General features: G+C 28.7%; 1 protein-coding gene across 3 annotated transcripts in view; it reads right to left on the bottom strand.

Annotated features, from left to right (window-relative positions):
- The window catches only part of LOC148237190 (synaptotagmin-10-like), a 118,503-nt gene that overhangs the window by 42,933 nt on the left and 55,992 nt on the right, over window positions 1–19,578 (bottom strand). For all 3 annotated transcript variants that reach the window (XM_088183628.1, XM_088183630.1, XM_088183629.1), the window contains exon 7: window positions 19,304–19,472. In XM_088183628.1, coding sequence (XP_088039754.1) covers window positions 19,304–19,472 — 169 coding nt within the window. The remainder of the gene's footprint in view (window positions 1–19,303; window positions 19,473–19,578) is intronic.

The following is a 19,578-nucleotide window of genomic DNA, read 5'->3' on the forward strand; positions in this document are numbered from 1 at the left end:
CTGTTCATAGAATATCGACAAGTATTATTTTGCTTTTTTGCGCCATACTGTACAAGAGATTAAAAAGTGTTTTTGCTGAATTTAAAATTCATATTGTGGAGAGCTTATTGAATATTTTCATATAATCGTTAGCAAGACGCATATTTAAATCTATATTACACAAACTGAAAATATTAATAATACAATATACTTCGAATAGACAAAGGTTTTCATATTATACAAGTAATATTTAAACAATAAACACTAAGGTGTTATATTTGTAATTTAAATGGTTTTAATGTGTAATGTATTAGGCTCGTAACTGTCTTAATTTAGAATTTACTCGTTGCTTTATTAGATTAATCACGAAAGTGTAAATTGTAATCAAAATTAGTTTATTCTAAGATTATGTTATACTAATTCAAAATCATAGTTTGTTTAAATAACATGCGCATTTTTTATTTCAGAGATATGCGTAATATATTACTGTATTAAATATTAAAATGAAATTTAATTATAGGACAGAAAAAAACAAGCTTAAGCTAAACTAAGTTCAAAATATAACAATCTCAAAGATCCAGATAAACATAAAAAAAAGAAAAACAACACCTATTTACCAGTAAATGCAATATAAAACTTCCTGCTTTTAGCAGAGGTATGGTGTTACGGTGACAATAATAAAATATTAGAAGCTTATAAAAAAGACGGGTGTCTATTAAATAAACCATTATTGTGACTAATAAAGAAAATGGTTATATAATATCATATATTTGGAAAAGAATTATTATAATAAATAAACGTATCTATATTAAAAATGATCCTATAGCATACTTTAATATTTATAAATGATTAACTTTAGCATATGCCAGTGTTTGTATAAAACAATACTATTTTTGAGTAGATATTCAAAAAACATCTCACATATATCACGTGAACCAATTTCAGGGTAAGATATTCCCATTACACAGTTCGGCGATTCAGTTTGTGTGTGTTTGCTATAAACTCAAAATTTGAACAAGTAACTTTTATGTTAGTAATATTATATGATATGTATTTATGCACATAAATTTTACATATATAGGGAAATTCGATATGGTAGTTTTATTATTTATACATCGTCAACACGTCTCGATCGGACATTTATTAAATTGAATAACGCTCCGTTAGCTTGTCGTTAATCCCCAGCATTTGCCCTATATTTTCCTGTGGAGCTTTAAGCACTCTTGTTCCCTCAAGTGTTCGTCGAAAGCAGTAAAAAAAGGACCTAAGAATTTTATTTTTAAATTTTTACACTGTTTTTATCTAAGGGTTTTCAATACATAATCTGAATCTCGAGTATATTCTCCAGAAAAAAAGCAGCTGTAATTTTTAAATTAAGTGAGACTTATTTATCTTTAATTACATTTCATATACATAAATAAAATTAGATTGCTTAAAATAAATAATATTTTAATAATTTCAAATATATGATATTTCGTCTACTTATATACTTTAAACAGATATAATAATAGTATTTCAAATACAAAAGACGAGCAGGTAAACATTTTCAGGCTCGTATTTTATGCTCCAATATGAGGGAAGCCATTCAAGGAAATCTTGGCTCACCAAGGATCTTCGCTGGCATAGACCTTGACCCATTTTACGTATTTATGTTAGGATGTTGGAGCTATTTTTAGACCATCCCAGGTTTTCTAAATGCTTTCCAATGCTTAGTATATTAGGGTGAGGTATAAACACAAAGGTGTCAGATTAAAACGAAAAGGTTTAGCGGTCACTTAGTGGACGTTCACCCGAGCGGAATTTAACTGCCACTGTTTTCCGTTGAAAAGGTGCTTAAAACTCGACACCTAGGGAATACACAAAAGGAAAACTTTTTCGCGTCGAGGTTTGCAAAGCCTTATTTCAAACTCTGCATAATTGGATACACGGCGAAGGAATTTTTCACACTTGGAATTATTTGAAGGCGCTCGACACGTTATGAATACCCGAGTGTTTCTCTCCTGTTTTGCAACGTTCCTTATACTTAATAAACCACGATGTGTTTAACCTTTACCTACTGCGGTACAAAATTTAATGCTCGACTCACAATACTCTAAGATTTATATCGTAAATATTTAGTATAAACTACTATTAATTAATTTTAGGTGCATATTTATTTACTATAAATCTTGTGTTGTAACATGGATAGCCATACAACTGGGTAAATACAATAAACAACCACTAAGTAGTGAAACACCAGACTGAAATCAAAGTCTGTGTATCAGTGATATCTATTTAAATAAATATGTACTAATAATCCAGTTTACAATCGATGGACGAGTTCGATTTTATTTTAATTATTCATCACAATTTTAATCTGATTTAATACAATTATAATTATTTAATACTCTCAAATAATGCTATAAGAAAGAAATCGAGTCCATAATATAATATTTACAAGAATATAACTATAATTATAACAAGAAGGCATACGTTTTCAAATGTAAATATTAAGTATCATATCTGAATTAGGCAAAAACAAAAAGTCTAGTCCCGCCCTGATTCATTAGCGTTGGTCGAAGGATCGGAGACTAGAAAAGACATTTTGTTTTCCAATTTTTTAAGGGTATAAATACTGTCGTATTAAATCATTTCCTTCAGACACTTTCATATTTAAGTAGAATAAATGAATTCAGCCAAACGCGCATCAAGCAAAGCTACACCGAATAGACTGAGACAACCAAGTCAATAGAATTATTGTATGATTTAAAAATATTTTATTTAATACGTTTTTTCGTATACTAATAAAAGGTTTTGTAATCCTAATAAGTGTGACTTCGTAGCCAATGAGACGCAGTGGTGAGAATTTTATTAGATTATATCACATATTGCGACAGACTATGAATTGCGAGATTTTTATCTGAGCGGTGGTGGAGAAGCTGGCGCAAGAATGATGTCCGTTGGAAGTTCTTAGAGGTCCTCAGAAGTCTTGTAATATAAGAATTATATGAATTTTTAATGAAGTGTTTTTGGTAACGTTATGTTTCACTAGTAAAGTCCAAATTATTTTCACCAGTAGACATAAATTTCTACTAGCGAAAGTATAATTTAATTGATAGGCGCTCTAAAGTTGCTATGAAACTCAATTTGACAGTTGCGAAACGTCCAATTGCTGTTCAAACCAAAACCTAACATAATGAAAGTTCTAAAACTAATTATAGTTTTAGAACTTTCATTAAGTCAAGTCCAAAATATAAACTTAGCAAACTCATATCTCAGGTGAAAATAAGCAGAAAAATAAGTACAGACAGACATCACTCACATATTGCTTCATAATTTGTTTGCATTTTGATATTAAACTATGTTTTAAAAATATGATAGCTGTCTTTACCGATATTACGATGGATTTCTAATATAACATGGCTGATCGAAGTATATTCAAACCAAATTTTGGTCAATAGGAGAGCGCAAAAACAATTATCACTTCTCAGAAGTAAAAAATTCACGTCAAAAGCAATTGTAATATTTCGAATAAATATGATTTTAGAAAATATATCGAAACGGTTGCTGATTTTTATATTTATTTGTAGCATTAAAAAATATATAAAGGGCGATTTTTGTAATGAGGCCCAGAATCATTGTTTTTCCAGGGCCCGGTTTGATCTCGGCGGTCCTGAAATCTTGATCTAAAAATTTTAGGAAAAATACTGCAGATTTATTGGACACAATTATTAAAAGCTATTTGGTAAAATCGTTACTTAGCAATTAGAAGAATGTCATTGGTTGAAATCATTATGAGTTCAGATCGCAATTGGCCTGGCAGATCAAAATATTATTATTAATACGATATACGGAAAAAACGTTATTAACTGCCTTTGAGTGTTTGTGGAGTTTCTGCTCTTGTTGTTTTGAGATAGTTGTTATTACGGATCATATCGATGGCAGGCGAATCTGAACCAAGTATAACGCATTTAGTGGATTTGTAAATGCGGACACAGTTCTTCTTAAAATCATTATATCAACTCAACTTTTGCTACTTTTATTTACAACCATTTGAACTGTGTAAATAAATTGATTGCGCGTAAACAGTCATACAAGATTGTCATCTAGAGCTTATTTTAAAGACCAAGTTTAATTGCTACATTTTCAGTCTGACGAATCAGATGTTTTCAATTCGAAATCGTTGATATAAGTACATAAGTAAAATATCTTCCCGAGTATAATGAAAAGTAGGTGAAAAGTTTTAGCTCGGATTGCACAACCCTCTAATCGGATTAAAATGCCAGATCGGCATTAAATTTCACTTCGGTCGGGGTAACATTTTTGACCTTTGGTAGTTAAGGCCTTGTTTGAGGCGAATCGTACACACGCCAGGGGCATTTGCGCCAAGGAATTTTCTCGGAATCATATCCGATTATGTTCAATGCGAATAATAATATAATGGTTTTAATGTGGCGAAATTAATCTGATTATTAACGCTCCATCGCAGCGATACAAAACGAAATCACACTATTTATTATCATAGGCAAATTGATATTCAATCCGGTTGCCGTAATATAATTGATTAATAATTTTAACCAAACAAGGTGACATTTTGCGCAAAATTGAAACTAATTTTAAACAAACAAGATTACAGTGTAGTATATATAAGATTGCCTTGCTGAATATTTAATAATAACTTAATCGTTAATAATTAAAAATAAACAGAATGCTCATCTTTGTCGGAAAACATCATGAATACATCAAGAATCGTAAAATGGCAAAGTAACACTGTTAGCCTTTTATGATATTAAATAAACATTAATGGATAAATGTTTATTTTAATAGTTCACCACCTTATAAATTCGTTTGTAGTTATTAAGTCTAATATATGATGCATTCCCAAAGGTCAACTCATTTAAATATTATAAACTCCTAGATCCATATAAAACGCTCTTTATTCAGTTTTGAGTAAAATATTCAATATATTATTATTGCCCTTTTAAGGTCATATTTATCTACGAAAACACAACAAAGAAGCAAAGAAGCGAATATGGTGAATACGGTCGCTGCCATATTTGTCTAAAAATTAGAGTAAAGCGTGGGGTTGTACGTTAATGAGGTGTCCACAATTCTAGTCGTATTATTTGGATTGCCTCACGCAAACAGCGTAGAACTGAATCGATCGTACGACATGGTAGAATCTATTTTTTATAAACTTTACCGCTTTAATAAAAAAAAATCAGCAAAGAGAACTCGAATTATTTTATATTTTAAAACTTAAAACAAATTTGGTTGCTACTCGTTTCGTGCCTAAAATGATATATTGCTTTGCATAGATCGTATAATGATCAAAATACATATTTCTTTATCGACAATTATTTTCTTCAACAACATGACAGACGTTATATTGGATATTCAGAAATCCCTGTTCCTTTTTTCACTACCTGCTTTGAATGTACCTGTGAGTTTAGAAGATTTTAACCACTACTAGTTTTAAAAATCAAAACATTTATAAAAATTATTATAAATTTAATTTTATACAACAAAAAAACATAATATGAGAATTCTGTAAGATTTTTCCATTAATGAAAAATAATTATTTTGCAGTTTTCTCGAATTTTTTTTTAAAAATAATTATTAGGAAGAAACATTGCGACAAAAATTGACGCATAAACTTTTCATCGTAGGTGTAATACAAACGGACATTACATGGTTTGAAAGCATTCGCAAAAAGTACGTTTAATAGCAAATTTAATAATTGTAAAATTTCGTAGAATTATGACAATGCGCTACAACAAGGTAAACACAATCAATGAACACTAAATAAGTTGTGATATCCTAGACTTAAACCAGTCTTTTAATTAGTATCTATATTCATTATTATGTCACCATGCACGATCTCGATCGATTATTTTATTAATTTAGTTATTCAGTCGTGATAATAGGAAAATCTAGGAAATACAAATCTGTGATAATCGATCAAAATTTAAATTCTGCACTAATTCTGATTTTCCAGCCATGATAGAAATTAAAAAGCATAAGGATTCATAAATGATTCGAATTCAGATTTTTTACCCTCATCTTTTAAGTAACTACTAAGCTAAGGCAGTTTAATGATAATGAAATAAGTTTAAATAATATATATAAAAAAAATATTTTTAACCAATTCCCTGAAAAAAATTGTGATTTTCTCACTTTAAATACCTTATATTATTTTCTTAATCAACAAATTTCTTTGTAACTGACTTTAGGCAAAATTATTAATTATTTGTTAAAAAAATAAGTTTATAAAAAAAAATCAATGTTAAAAATTTGTTGAAATAAAAAAAAGGTTTATATGGAATTTAAGCCCATATCTTTTATGTACTGCTCTATTATTATACCATTGGACGATCATACTAACAATTATACATAGCAAGTTAAAAACTCGTTCCAGTGTTCGGATTCCGGTATTTGATATTCGATCGCTCATTCCCAAATTGTGAACCTACACAACTGGTCAGCTGTTGAGGTAATTATTTCCTGCCGGCCGACCCAAAGAAAGCTGAGATTTAATTTTTACAGACGGTTGAATGTTTTTAGTCAATATAATATATCTATGTTAGGCGCTTATATTAATTAAACAGAAAATAGATATATTATGTATAATTAATTTTACTCATTTTTTTTAAACTTTAAATAAAACAGACTAGAGCTTGCGTAATAAAGGTTATTAGTATCCCATTAAGTGACCCTAATTCTAAATATTATTTCTCAGAAATTTTATGTTTTTAATGGTCCTTATAATTAATTTAAAAAGGTAATTTATAAAACGAAAAATCAATATAATATATTTAATTATTTTAAAAATTCACATTTAACATATCAGAGCTTGCGTAGTTAGGGTTATTAGTGGTTTATAAGGTGAAATTATAAGTTCTCAATAATAAATAATAATAATAATGAGAACTTATAATTAATTTAGAAAGGTATTTTATGAAACATAAAATCGATAAAGTAAATTTAAATAATTTGATTATTCTTATACTTGAAATTAAGCACATCAGAGCTTGCGTACTAAGGGCTATTGGTGGTTCATAAGGTAACCCTAATTTTAAATATTATTTCTCGGAAATATGTTGTTTGAGCATATTTTGTTGATACTGAAGTCAAAAAACAAGTATTTACTATCACATTTGCTACGTTTCTAAATGTTGTTTTACTAAAATGTACGGCAACGTCACAAATGAGCGCAGACAAATAAGCGTGAGTCAAAAGAGCGTTTACCAATGTAGCGCTGTAACAAAATAGCGTACGTCAAATGTGCAGACAGTCAATAAAGCGCTTTTTAAAAAAGAGCGCGTCATAAGAGCGCAAAAATATTTAAATCAAGTAATGAATATTTTAGGAATTAGGTATAAAAAATAATATGTATGTAAATTGTGAGAAATTTACAAAGAATAAAAATTCACGAGATATAGGCGGTAAAATTAGTATTTTATGTGCCAGAGCGTAATGACTAAATTATTATTTATTAATTATTTCCCATCCCCTACCAATTTATTGTTATAATATTTAAGATTATAATCAGATTCGTATTCATTATTTGCATCAAAACTTTTAAGTGGTTAGATATCATTCCTACTACTATTACTGTCATATAATTTGTAAAAATAAATCAATATTATTATTTGAGTTGTCGATAGTTGTCAATCGCTGATTTGAATTTTTTTTTCTAGTCGTTTTTATTTCATAACAGACACACAATATTAACTAACAATAATCCCATATCATCAAAATATATTATAGATACCCTTTGAAGGAAAAAATCAGTTTAACTGGCAAGCGTTATGCGGTCTTAAGATCGCTCGCTCCGGCCATGTCCCGATAAAAATTTTACAATAAACTTACACTCGTATTGACTTATTTGCATAAGTTAAAAATTGAATATTACTAAAATGTGTAATAAATTTAAAATGGCAAAATTAGCTTCAACAAATGCATTTCAAGTTTTGTCTACGTAAGAGTATAACGCTTGGACTTACGAGCACAAAGGGTTAACTATATTCGAAAGACATAAAATTGAAAGAAGAGACATTACCTCGTCGGACGAGTAGTTATGACCCCACGTATAAACACTGCTTAATACATACACATAACACATACACTAAATTACACTATCACTTTATAATTAAGAACATCGAAAAGGATATTATTATAAACGAAAACACTTATTCGACAAAAATGTAACACGACCGTTAATGACTAATGTCACATAGCTACTGAATTTTTTTTAAATATTTCGAGATGCATAAACAAGTCCAAACGAGTTCAAGGTTATGTTTCATTTTATGATCATATAGACCATAACAATTAAAATGTCGTGCATCTCAGATTACAAAAAAAAAAAATTATCAAAGGTTGACAATTTTAAAATATTTATCTCTAATTCGAATTATTTTAATGCAAGTTGTTTGTTTATTTTAATGCGAGAGTGACACGAAGGTTACCTATGTAATAATGTTGACTTTCTAAAAGTATAATGTCGATGATTTCAAGTTAATTTAATTGAAAATAATTTTTAAATCTAATATTTTTATGTGTCAAATTTACGATATTTTCAAATGACGTTCTTCTGTTAAAAATAGTGAAAAAAAAATTATATTACATATTGATAATATGGGAATCAGTGGCATGTGGTGGATTTGAAACAGGGCATGTGCCAGAGCTTAATGACGATTAAAATGATTAGCAAATGCAAACATTATTATTTATAATTATTATGTACATTCGAAAGTATGGCTCCCCATCCCCATACATACGATATACATATATTTTGTACTAAAATGAAACACTGATATTGAATTTATCATTAAATTTGTTCTATATTGTTTCATTAAATTGACAAATAATTATCGACTCGACTTGCAAATAACGTACAGTTATAGAGAAAGTATATGGCCCGCTAGAATTTTTTTGCATTTATTTTTGACTACTACACTTTTTCGTGAACGGCGAAAACAAGCACAAATTGTAAGTTAAAAAAGCATCTGCAAATAAATGTAATTGTAAAGGGTTAAAACATTAACTTTGCCGAATTCTTTTTAATCATATTGTATAATTATTAAAAAGGGAGCTACCTATGACTTTTTGAATACAAATTGTCAACCTTTGATAAAAAATATTTTTTTTTGTAATCTGAGATGCACGACATTTTAATCGTTATGGTTTACTCGTTTGAACTTGTTTATGCATCTCGAAATATTTAAAAAGAATTCAGTAGCTATTTGACAATAGTCATTAACGGTCGTGTTACATTTTTGTCGAATAAGTGTTTTCGTTGATATTTTTTATAATAATATCCTTTCGATGTTTTTAATTATAAAGTGATAGTGTAATTCAGTGTATGTGTTAGAATTAAGCAGTGTATAAAAAAAAATAGTGTTTATAATAGTGTATGTGTTAGAATTAAGCAGTGTATACAAAAAATTAGTGTTTATAGGTAAAATTTGTGTTTACGCACACAATATATTGTTACTATGCAAATTCGTTGCATCAGAGTGCAACCGATGCGAGGCGACGCGTCGTTTCTACCGCGTCCCTTCCACCGCGTCTCTTCCACCGCTCCCTTCCACTGCGGAGTGACGCCGAATCGCGTGGCCCGCGAGGATATTTACAATTCTAGGCATCATTCGGTTGACAAGGTAATGTCTTTCTAATTTTATGTGCTAGTAACTCGACATAGTATTCCAAGCGTTGCACTCAAAACTTGAAATGCATTTATTGGCTTTGTGTTGGAGCTAATTTTGCCAATTTCAATATATTAATGGTAAAAAAAGTTGTGGTAAACACATTTTATTAATATTAAATTTTTAACTTATGCAAATAGCTCAATAATCTTAAATTGACGAGTGTAAGTTTATTATAAATTTTTTGATCGGAACATGGCCGGACCGATCGATGTTAAGACCTACATAACGCGATATTGGTCTTAAACGGATTTTTTCCTTCAAAGGGTAGCATAACCTTGAATTGTCTAGATGCATCTAGAAATATTTAAAAAAATAGCAGTAACTCGACATTGTATTCCAATAATAAGTTTATTGTAAAATTTTTGATCGGGACATGGCCGGAGCGAGCGGTCTTAAGATCGCATAACGCTTGACAGTTAAACTGATTTTTTCCTTCAAAGGGTATGTATATTTTGATGATATGGGATTATTGTTAGTTAATATTGTGTGTCTGTTATGAAATGAAAACGATTAGAAAAAAAAATTCAAATCAGCGATTGACAACTATCGACAACTCAAATAATAATATTAGTCTCTATTTAATTATTTATAAATACATATATTGATTTACTTTTACAAATTATCCATATCATTACGAATGACGATATAATAATGGAAGTGACGATGAATTTAATATTAACCGTGTTATTATTACTGTGACAGTAATAGTAGTAAGAATGATATCTAACCACTTAAAAGAAGACGGATTATGCTAATATTTGATGCAAATAATGAATACGAATCTTATTATAAACTTAAATATTATGACAATAAATTGGTATGGTGCCACTGATGTACTTTATCGTATGTATGGGGATGGGGATGGGGAGCCATACTTTGGTATGTACGTAATAATTTATAAATAATTATTTAATCATTACACTCTGGCACATAAAATACTAATTTTACCGACTGTATCTCGTGAATTTTTATTCTTTGTAAATTTCTCACAATTTACTTATATAATATTTTTTATACCTAATTCCTAAAATACTCATTATTTGATTTAAGTATTTTTGCGGTCTTATGACGCGCTCTTTTTTAACAAGCGCTCTAATGACTGTCTGCGCATTTGTCGTACGCTATATTGTTACAGCGCTACTTTGGTAAACGCTCTTATAACGCAGCGCTCATTTGACGCACGCTTTTTTGATCGGCCACCAGCTCATCATATATTGAAAATGCCACAAATTTAATAAAAGTTGTTGGATTAGGTATCATGCATAGTAAAAATCTCAGAATATTAAGATAAGTCAATTAAAAATACATCGACTTTTTATTTTCCTACTATCTGTAAAACAGTTAAAATTTATTTAATTTAAAAACCCGGATAAAAAGATAACACTTTGATTAATTAACGTTACATTATCATAAACATATCTTGAAATCGTTTTTTGGTAGTAAAATTTAAAACGATCAAGCTTGGTTTTCGCCAGAGGCAATAAAAAATATATTTAACTTAACAAGCTATATTAACACATTTTACTTTGCTAATTTAACATAAAAAAGTACAGCATTATTAATGCTAGATATATTATATAAAGAGTATACGAAACCGTTTGCTAGCAATTTTTAGCTAATAACTGAAGTATTGATATAAACCAATAACTTTTACTAAATTTTATTAAATATATTTTAATGTATTTTTTATCGTATGATAAACATTTATATACAAAAAAACATAGACTTAGGAATAATATATAAAATATTGTAATACGAAAAAGTAACGAATGAGTCTGTGAGTTATGGCAAAAGATTTCGTCAACTGCAGAAAATGATCAATTAATTCAAATAATATTTATATAGCCTTATCTTAGAGCAAAAGTGATTGAAAATGTGTTTTATATACAAATCTAGATTGATTTTTGATAAATTAACAATATTATTGAACTTTTAGTTAGATTTAAAAGATTTAATAAAAAAATCTATACAACATGATTTGTCGTTCGATGTTTTGTAGAACAACTGTTAATATAAATTACTGGTTCGGTTTTCAATCTATTGATTTCTTAACAAGTAGAAAACAAAATTCATATTGCTTTCAATAATGATAAATGAGATTCGCTTCGTTGATTTCTCAACGGCTACGATTTAACTGATGTAAATTTGATTGAACATTTTCACGTGGCTGAAATCTTCGCATATTGCCGACGCATTTTATTTGGCAAACGCCCCCGTGATAAATTATTCAAAAGGTCGCAATAACCACCAACATCCATTCGTCACAATTATTTTCCATCACAAACGATTTTCTCTAGGTCAATTCGTCTTTGGCCGCTGAAACAACGTGGGCCCGTTGACCCGCGCATCGTTAAAAACCCTCAAACGAAAAGTGTCATCAGTTCTAATGGAGCGCTTTTCCTCCGGGCAGTATTTCACTTTGACAGCAATTAGTTTAATGGGTTGTGTATGTCGAACCGCCATTGTTTCGGTGCTTGCCCTCACGGGGTCGTCCCAATTATGCGACCGTGTCGACGTCTTGTTTGTGCTTTTGGACCTTTCGACCAGATTTCATCTCAGATTTGCGATATTGCCGCAGGAAGCAAGAGGTCAGTGACGTTTATTTCAATGATACTATCTGCAATATTGATCCGATTTAAAGATAGCGTATTGTAGCGAAGCGTTTATAGTAGTGGAAAGCGAATATACAAGTCTCGAGTAATTGAAAACGTTGCACCAACAACGACGACTTTAATATATTTTAATTAAATATATATTTCAATGGCAATAAATGATTAAAAAAATTTCACCTATTTTAACCCAATAAAATAATTTCGTTTACATTATTAGCAGTTAATAAACATTTTTTTTAATCGCTGATGGATTTGCTTTTGATATCAGGACTACAAATTAAAATAAAAAAAACCTTGTACATAAATTTTAAAATGCATAAAATAATATTTTGCGTTACACGAAAAATTATGGCGGAGTATAATACCATAGTTTGAGGGTCGCATGCTGCGTAAAGAGTGATTTGAGATAAATGATAATTAGCATATCTATTCAAAATTCGATATGTTTAAATTTTAATTAATTTTTCATTTCATGTTCGATTATGATTTTTATTAATATATTTACTTTCTTTATTAAAAAAAAGCAATATAATTATTTTGTAAGGCTGCGTAAAGCAAGATGAATGTGTATTAAATTTCATTCTTTTAATTGTAACGTCTTCAATTGAATTCTACTTTAGAACGTTCAATCTCAAACAATCCTTAATTTTACAAATATGTATTTTGCAACATATTGAATAATATTTAGAAAGCAACGATATGATGTTTGATAAAAGTGGTTATAATCTGCAAATAATAATAATTTGGCTCAAAACAATATACATTAAAGATTGGAAGAGAACCTGGAATTGCACAATAGCCACGTAGACATTTTAAAGCCGCTACAAAAATCGTTGAACCCTTCTATTATAAGCTGCTAAACTCTTCTAAAAAATAAACCTGCATAAAATAAATAATTATATTTTTTTTGTAATAATTGGACGGTCACATAAAAATATAAATTTACTTCAAGGGGATAATTCTGGACGTAGAGCTAATTACTAATATGACTAGATTTTAATTTTAAATATCTCCTATTCATCCAAGCTTCTTCGAAGGATCATTATAAAATATGTGACACTATGTCTCATCACCAATAACTAGCAATCACTTGACATATACCAATCATACTTAAAACTCGCTCGACAAAGACTCAAATTTCTTCCTACTCGACAAAAAATAAATAAAAATTTATTGAATTATAATTCTACGTATAGCTCAGATTATCAAATTTCCTTGACGAAATAATATATTTTCTACTTTCTTTGAAACCTAAGATCCATGTAAACATATTTTTTATTGGTTTTAAATACCCATATAGACAGTACATATCGGTATTTTAAAATAACACTATCGAATCAACAAAAATACCGTTTTTTTTGTTATAATCATTTAATTTACCGTTTATATATTTAGTAAAGAATTTTTTGTATATTTTTTTATTACCAAATATTAAAAAAAACAAATGTATTTAATGTTTGATAACTATCGTTTTCCGGCACACCAAATATACAAAAAGTAAACTATTGCGCTTAAGATTAAGATTTAATTGGATATTGAAAAGAAAAATATGCTTTGCAGACAAAGTATAATTTGTGTTGTTTTAAGAAATAATAAAAGCAAACGCAATATTTTCACGAATAGAGTGACAAAATAAGTTTAAGCGAAAATCTATGTACAAATATTATAGATGCTTCGCGGTGTTTTTTAACAGCTTTGTCGAAAGTACTTAAATATATTTTGTCTAGTTCAGTGAAAAGAACCAACGATAGAAATAATATATAACAAATATCAAATGCTTATTTAAATTTTATATCGCGACGTTCATCTTAAAAGTTAAGCACAAAAAGCCCCTAAAAAAATATTAAAATTTTCAATGTTAAAATTAAAAGAAATTACCCGTTTTTAATTTTTTTTATATAATATTAATAAGTTTTCTATTTTTAGCGCAATTTTAGTGATTAGTATTTATATGTATAAATATAATCTTATCTATTTATTTACCATATTATGAATTATTTATTGTATTTTGAGTTTATTTATTTATATTATTGCATAAAAATAGTAAAACAAATTGCAAAAAGGAGAAAAAATAATTAGTTATTGTCACGCAATTTTATTTTTTTTATTATGTAAAGTAAAGTTAAAATATATTATAATTTTTTACTTGTTATATATGAAAATAATATAAAATATACTGACGAAAAACACTATAGTGAAATTTTTGTTATGAAAAAGTTGCTTTTCATATGTAAATAAACTTCTTTAAATTTAGTGATAGAAATTTTTTTAAGACTGTTTGAACGATAATTTTATTTGTTATCTGCAAAAATAATAGTCAAATTAAATGAATAAAAAAAATTGAATGGTAAATAGTAGTCAAAAATTAAATTGTCATAAAAATATACAATAATTAAACTACAAATATAAATTTGTATCTTATTAACAAGTTTTTAAAGATAATATTTTCTATTTAGAATAAGAGTTTAGTGACATTTAATAAAACAGACTATGAATATTTTATTATGAATGTCAAACAAATATTGCTTTAAACAAGTTTGCTTATTTAATGTCTACGAAAACTATTCCGAATTCTATGCAATACAAATATTGTACAAGCATTTTTTAAATTCGTAATAAAAGTATCTTTAAATAAAATTTAAATGCAAATATATGACATAAAACAATTTAACCAATACTTTAATATCAAACATACATATTATATATAACACCGGTTATGAGAAGAAATTATTTTCGTTATTAGGATTATTTAGGAGTGTCATAACGCGCCAAGCCGTCTAGCAGTTTAAAGTCGTAAGTTTTAATTAAGGCGCTTTAGAACAAGCCCTGTAAATAAACCGCAAAACTGACCTCGGCGAAAGCTCGAAACGTGTCTTTATCCAGGCCCTCTGACGTCATTCCCGGGATTTTATCGCGATAAAAGTCTCAGCAAAGCGAAAGCTCAAATTAAACGTCTTTCCGTCTTAAATAAGCTCATTCAAGATATTTTTTCATAATCTATCTTTTTTACATCTATACAAGAATAAAGTTTCTCAGGAGCTTATTTTATATCTCTGGATTTTTGCGCTTCATATTTTGTACGAAGCTAAACAGACACATTGTTAATTCTCAAGGTATTAAAATACATTTTAAGTGTCTTTATTAATGGGTGCAAGTAGAGGTTGGATAATGTTATATTTTGTTACATCTAACAAAGTCTTATAATGTTTCTCGTGTTACGCGCACGTAATCTTATCACGACGCTTTGATTGCATCATTAAAATTCTATTTATATGTCATGTTTATGCTACTTTTTTAATTTGTGTTACGGCATAAAATTATTTAAATCTCAGTATTATATTACAAACTACTTAAAGTTGTATCCTACAACTACCCTAAGACTAACATAGAATACGTAACATTCGTTAAAATAAATGAGACACGTATCGAAATGCACATTTGAAACACAACGTGGTTTGATACACACAATATACATTTTGCACATATGTGATGTTTATATAATACTATGTTTTACATAGAGAAAGAAAAATCCATAGTCGGATGTGCTTGATTTAATAAAAACCTTGAACAATGCAAGTTTATTTAGTGGTACCATATTTATGTCATCTGCATGGTTTATAAAATCTGTCAGAAAATATTTTAATTTACATATATAAAATATAATATGAGTAAAAATATTTTATATTGTTATTAGATCTATATAATATGTATTTAAGAACGATATTAATATAATACAAGATTTATCCGGTAAAAGCCAGAACACTGCTATACTTTCGTTTTGGAATAGAGCTACACGAAATTGATCAAGATGACTCTAGAATTAAAAAAGCGGTCATTCTCACTTCAATCGTCCGATATGGCACAGCAAAGCAATCACTCTAAATATTCAAGAGTTGAACTCGATTTTCGATACTATTTAAAAATGAATTGAATACCGCACGTTTTCTATATTTTATAAAAAACTTCCCTCATATATAAAATACGGTTTTAAAAACATGAAATAACAATGTGTATTTTATTTGTCTGTAGTCTATAGTCGACAAAAATATTAATTATTATCATTTAATCTAGCTCTGTTGTCCCTCATTTTTTATTGTATATTTCGAATGCTATTCATATTTAACATAAAAATAACTCGAATATATTTTTGGAACCGCCATCATGAACAAATATTATTCTTATCCAATAATAAACGTAACATTTGCATAAGCGAGTTTTTTCTTTTCTGCTCACACGTTGACAAGCGAACGAAAACATTCCACTTTGGGGAATATGCAATGAACGACCATAATTCGCAATAGAATTGCAAATAAAAATAAGATATTGTTTTCTTTTGCGATGTGATCGCACATATAAAGTTAGCATGCGAAATCGACAAATATATGTACATTAGGCATTGACAATTTTTTTAAAAAGAAAATTTGCAGATCTTTTATAATATAATATGCTCTATTCAGTGTAATGTATATGTAAAGAATTTCTCAAAAGTCACATATCGAATAAATTAAATTAGCTGATGTGGTCGTTGATATCGAATGTCTAGTTAAAATCAATTCATTATAAGTGGGGAAACTGTGGTTATTATGAAACTGAAACATTTATGTACGTTGTACACAAATTACGGATTTGTGTATTTCTGAATGTGATTATACGGACATTGGGTAGTGTATGAATTACGTAAAATAATATTTGGAAATGTGCTCTATCGTTATTCAATTATCGTTAATAAATAAATAATATTTATTAAATTATATATTAAGTTAAAAAATAGTAAACAATTAGACTAAGCTAATATAAATATTTTAATAAAATATATGTCTGTTTCACTATTAAATAACACAAAAGGTATATTTTACTTTGTTTATTTTTTGAATCGTAGTGATTCATAGATATTTTATTAGCTGCCTTCCTAAATCGCATTGCCTTGTTTCAGACAATATTTTTTTTACAGAATTACTCATATAAATGTTACTGATTTATAATCATTTTTATGTTGACAATTAGCTATTATCTTAGTTCAATAAAAAACAAGAATATAAAACAAAACGCTTTTAGATTTAATTTGAGGAAAAAAATTAAATATCTTTTTACAATTTAAGCGAAAGAAAAACTTAGACAATAATAATTGAATGTGCTTTTACAGTCTATTAACCCTTTGAGAAGTATCGCCGTACATGTACGGCGGTCGATCATCACTGTTTTGAGGTGCCCCAGATAGTTATATATTTACATACATAACTTAAAAACATTAAAATTATATAATATTTTTTAAAATTAAATTTGTTGTAAATGATTTCTGTACCAAATAATACTAATAAATTAAAGAGTACGAAATAAATTAACATAATAAAAAATATTATATATTAATTTATTAAAAAATATTAAAACCCTCTGTATTCATATTAAAAAATTCCATAAAACCTGAATAATATATGTTAAAACAATTTAAGAATAGAAAAGTGTTGAAATAAATCAAAACAATAAAAATATTAGAATCACTAATTTTTTTGTTATTACTTACTATAAATGCAATATTAAATAAGAATGGAAATAAACGTAGAATAATTCACTCCCAGGTGTATACTAACAAATAAGGGTTAAGAAGTAGTAAATTTATTATTTAATTTAAGAGGTTGATGCAGGGCTTTTTTTGTCATGTAACGTGGTGGAATGGCAACATTTTTGACAGAATTTTTATTTTTAAAAAGCGATTGACGATCATTTTATTTCTGTATTAAAATAAATATTTACAATAATTATTTTAAACATATTTACGTAAAAACGCAAATAAAGTGTAAAGTTTAACCTCAAGTTAAAAACTGAAAGAAAATTTCGGTTACTTCTCAATCAAAAGTTTCACTAAAAAAGGACGAAAACAAAAAATATGAAAATATTGATATTATAAGGAGCTATGTAAAGTATGGATGCAAAATATGGAAAGATAAGAAGCTACGGTATTACGATTTTCAATGAGTGAGAATCAAATGAAGAACATCTAAACCGAATTTTGACCAATAGGAAAGCGCAAAAAACAATTATCCCTTCTCAGAAGTCAAAAATCCACGTCAAAAGCAATAAAATCGTGCCGACGCCGTCGCAGTGGGAACGCTCGTTACCGAGCGTTCCCACTGCGACGGCGCCGACACGATTTTATTGCTTTTGACGTGAATTTTTGACTTCTGAGAAGTGATAATTGTTTTTGCGCCCTCCTATTGACCAAAATTCGATTTAAATACACTTTGACCAATACTCTCATATCAATAAGTTTCGAAATAAATAAATCTCTCATATAAATTTTGTTTAATTGCTTATGCAATTCGTGGCAATGAAAAAGCTGCTTTATAAGACATTTGAATTTAATTTTCTTTAGTAAAATGCTTGACAAAAAGTGAGTTCCGGCTCCTTTTTTGTTTAAAAAAAGCCCTGGGTACATGTATCTCTTATGGTAAATTTTATATATGCAGCGATTATAGTCGTGTTGAAAAAATCCTTAAAAAAAATTATTAAAATAAAGTGATGTTTATCTAATGTAAAGTTACAAGTCAATACGTAGTTAAATTACAACACAAACATGTCGGTAGTATTTCGCGAATGCATTGTTAAATCGCATTACTCGCATTTATTACGTTGACGTTTCAGTTCGACTGATGCTTTGGCATCGAACAAAAGCTCTCGTCAGGCAAAAGCCGTATACAACCAACCGACAAACAGCAATATACTGACATTGCTTCAGAAGTTCTCGAAATACGAGCATTCGAAATTAAACCCCTTACATGGCAACTTATTTCCCACGAACGTATTAATTGAGTACGAGGAACGTCTTTGACAAGGCGAGTCAATCAGTGAGGCGTTCCTCAATGATGTAATCTCAGCCCGTTAATGTTTCTCCTAACTATGATATTAATGATAGTAATTTTATTGTTCCTGAATTTCGCTAACGAGTATTTTATAAGATAGATTTTATTGAAAATCACGTGGGTTACGTATGTGGTAATGTGTTTTAAAAATAAAAAGACTAACCTGCGGCGCACACAAGATGTTCATGGTGTACTCTATCTCTTGCTGGAGGTCCGTGCTCTCTAAGAGCCCTCTGAGGGACACGTGACCTATTAAGTCATGCCTACTGAAGCGGTCGAAATCGTATACTGAAAACTGCAATTGGCGCTGGCGGAGCTCTTCATAGTTGACACTGCGAAAATATGCAGAAATTTACAATCTGCTAAACACCCAGGAGGACTTTTATGAAATGAAAAGGATGGTTATTGTATTGTTGACTAAAGAAATTTGAGCTCTTT

The sequence above is a fragment of the Plectrocnemia conspersa genome, unplaced genomic scaffold, assembly GCF_051122295.1.
Source record: "Plectrocnemia conspersa isolate PC_06_02 unplaced genomic scaffold, ASM5112229v1 ptg000003l, whole genome shotgun sequence".
Classification (NCBI taxonomy): Eukaryota; Metazoa; Arthropoda; class Insecta; order Trichoptera; family Polycentropodidae; genus Plectrocnemia; species Plectrocnemia conspersa.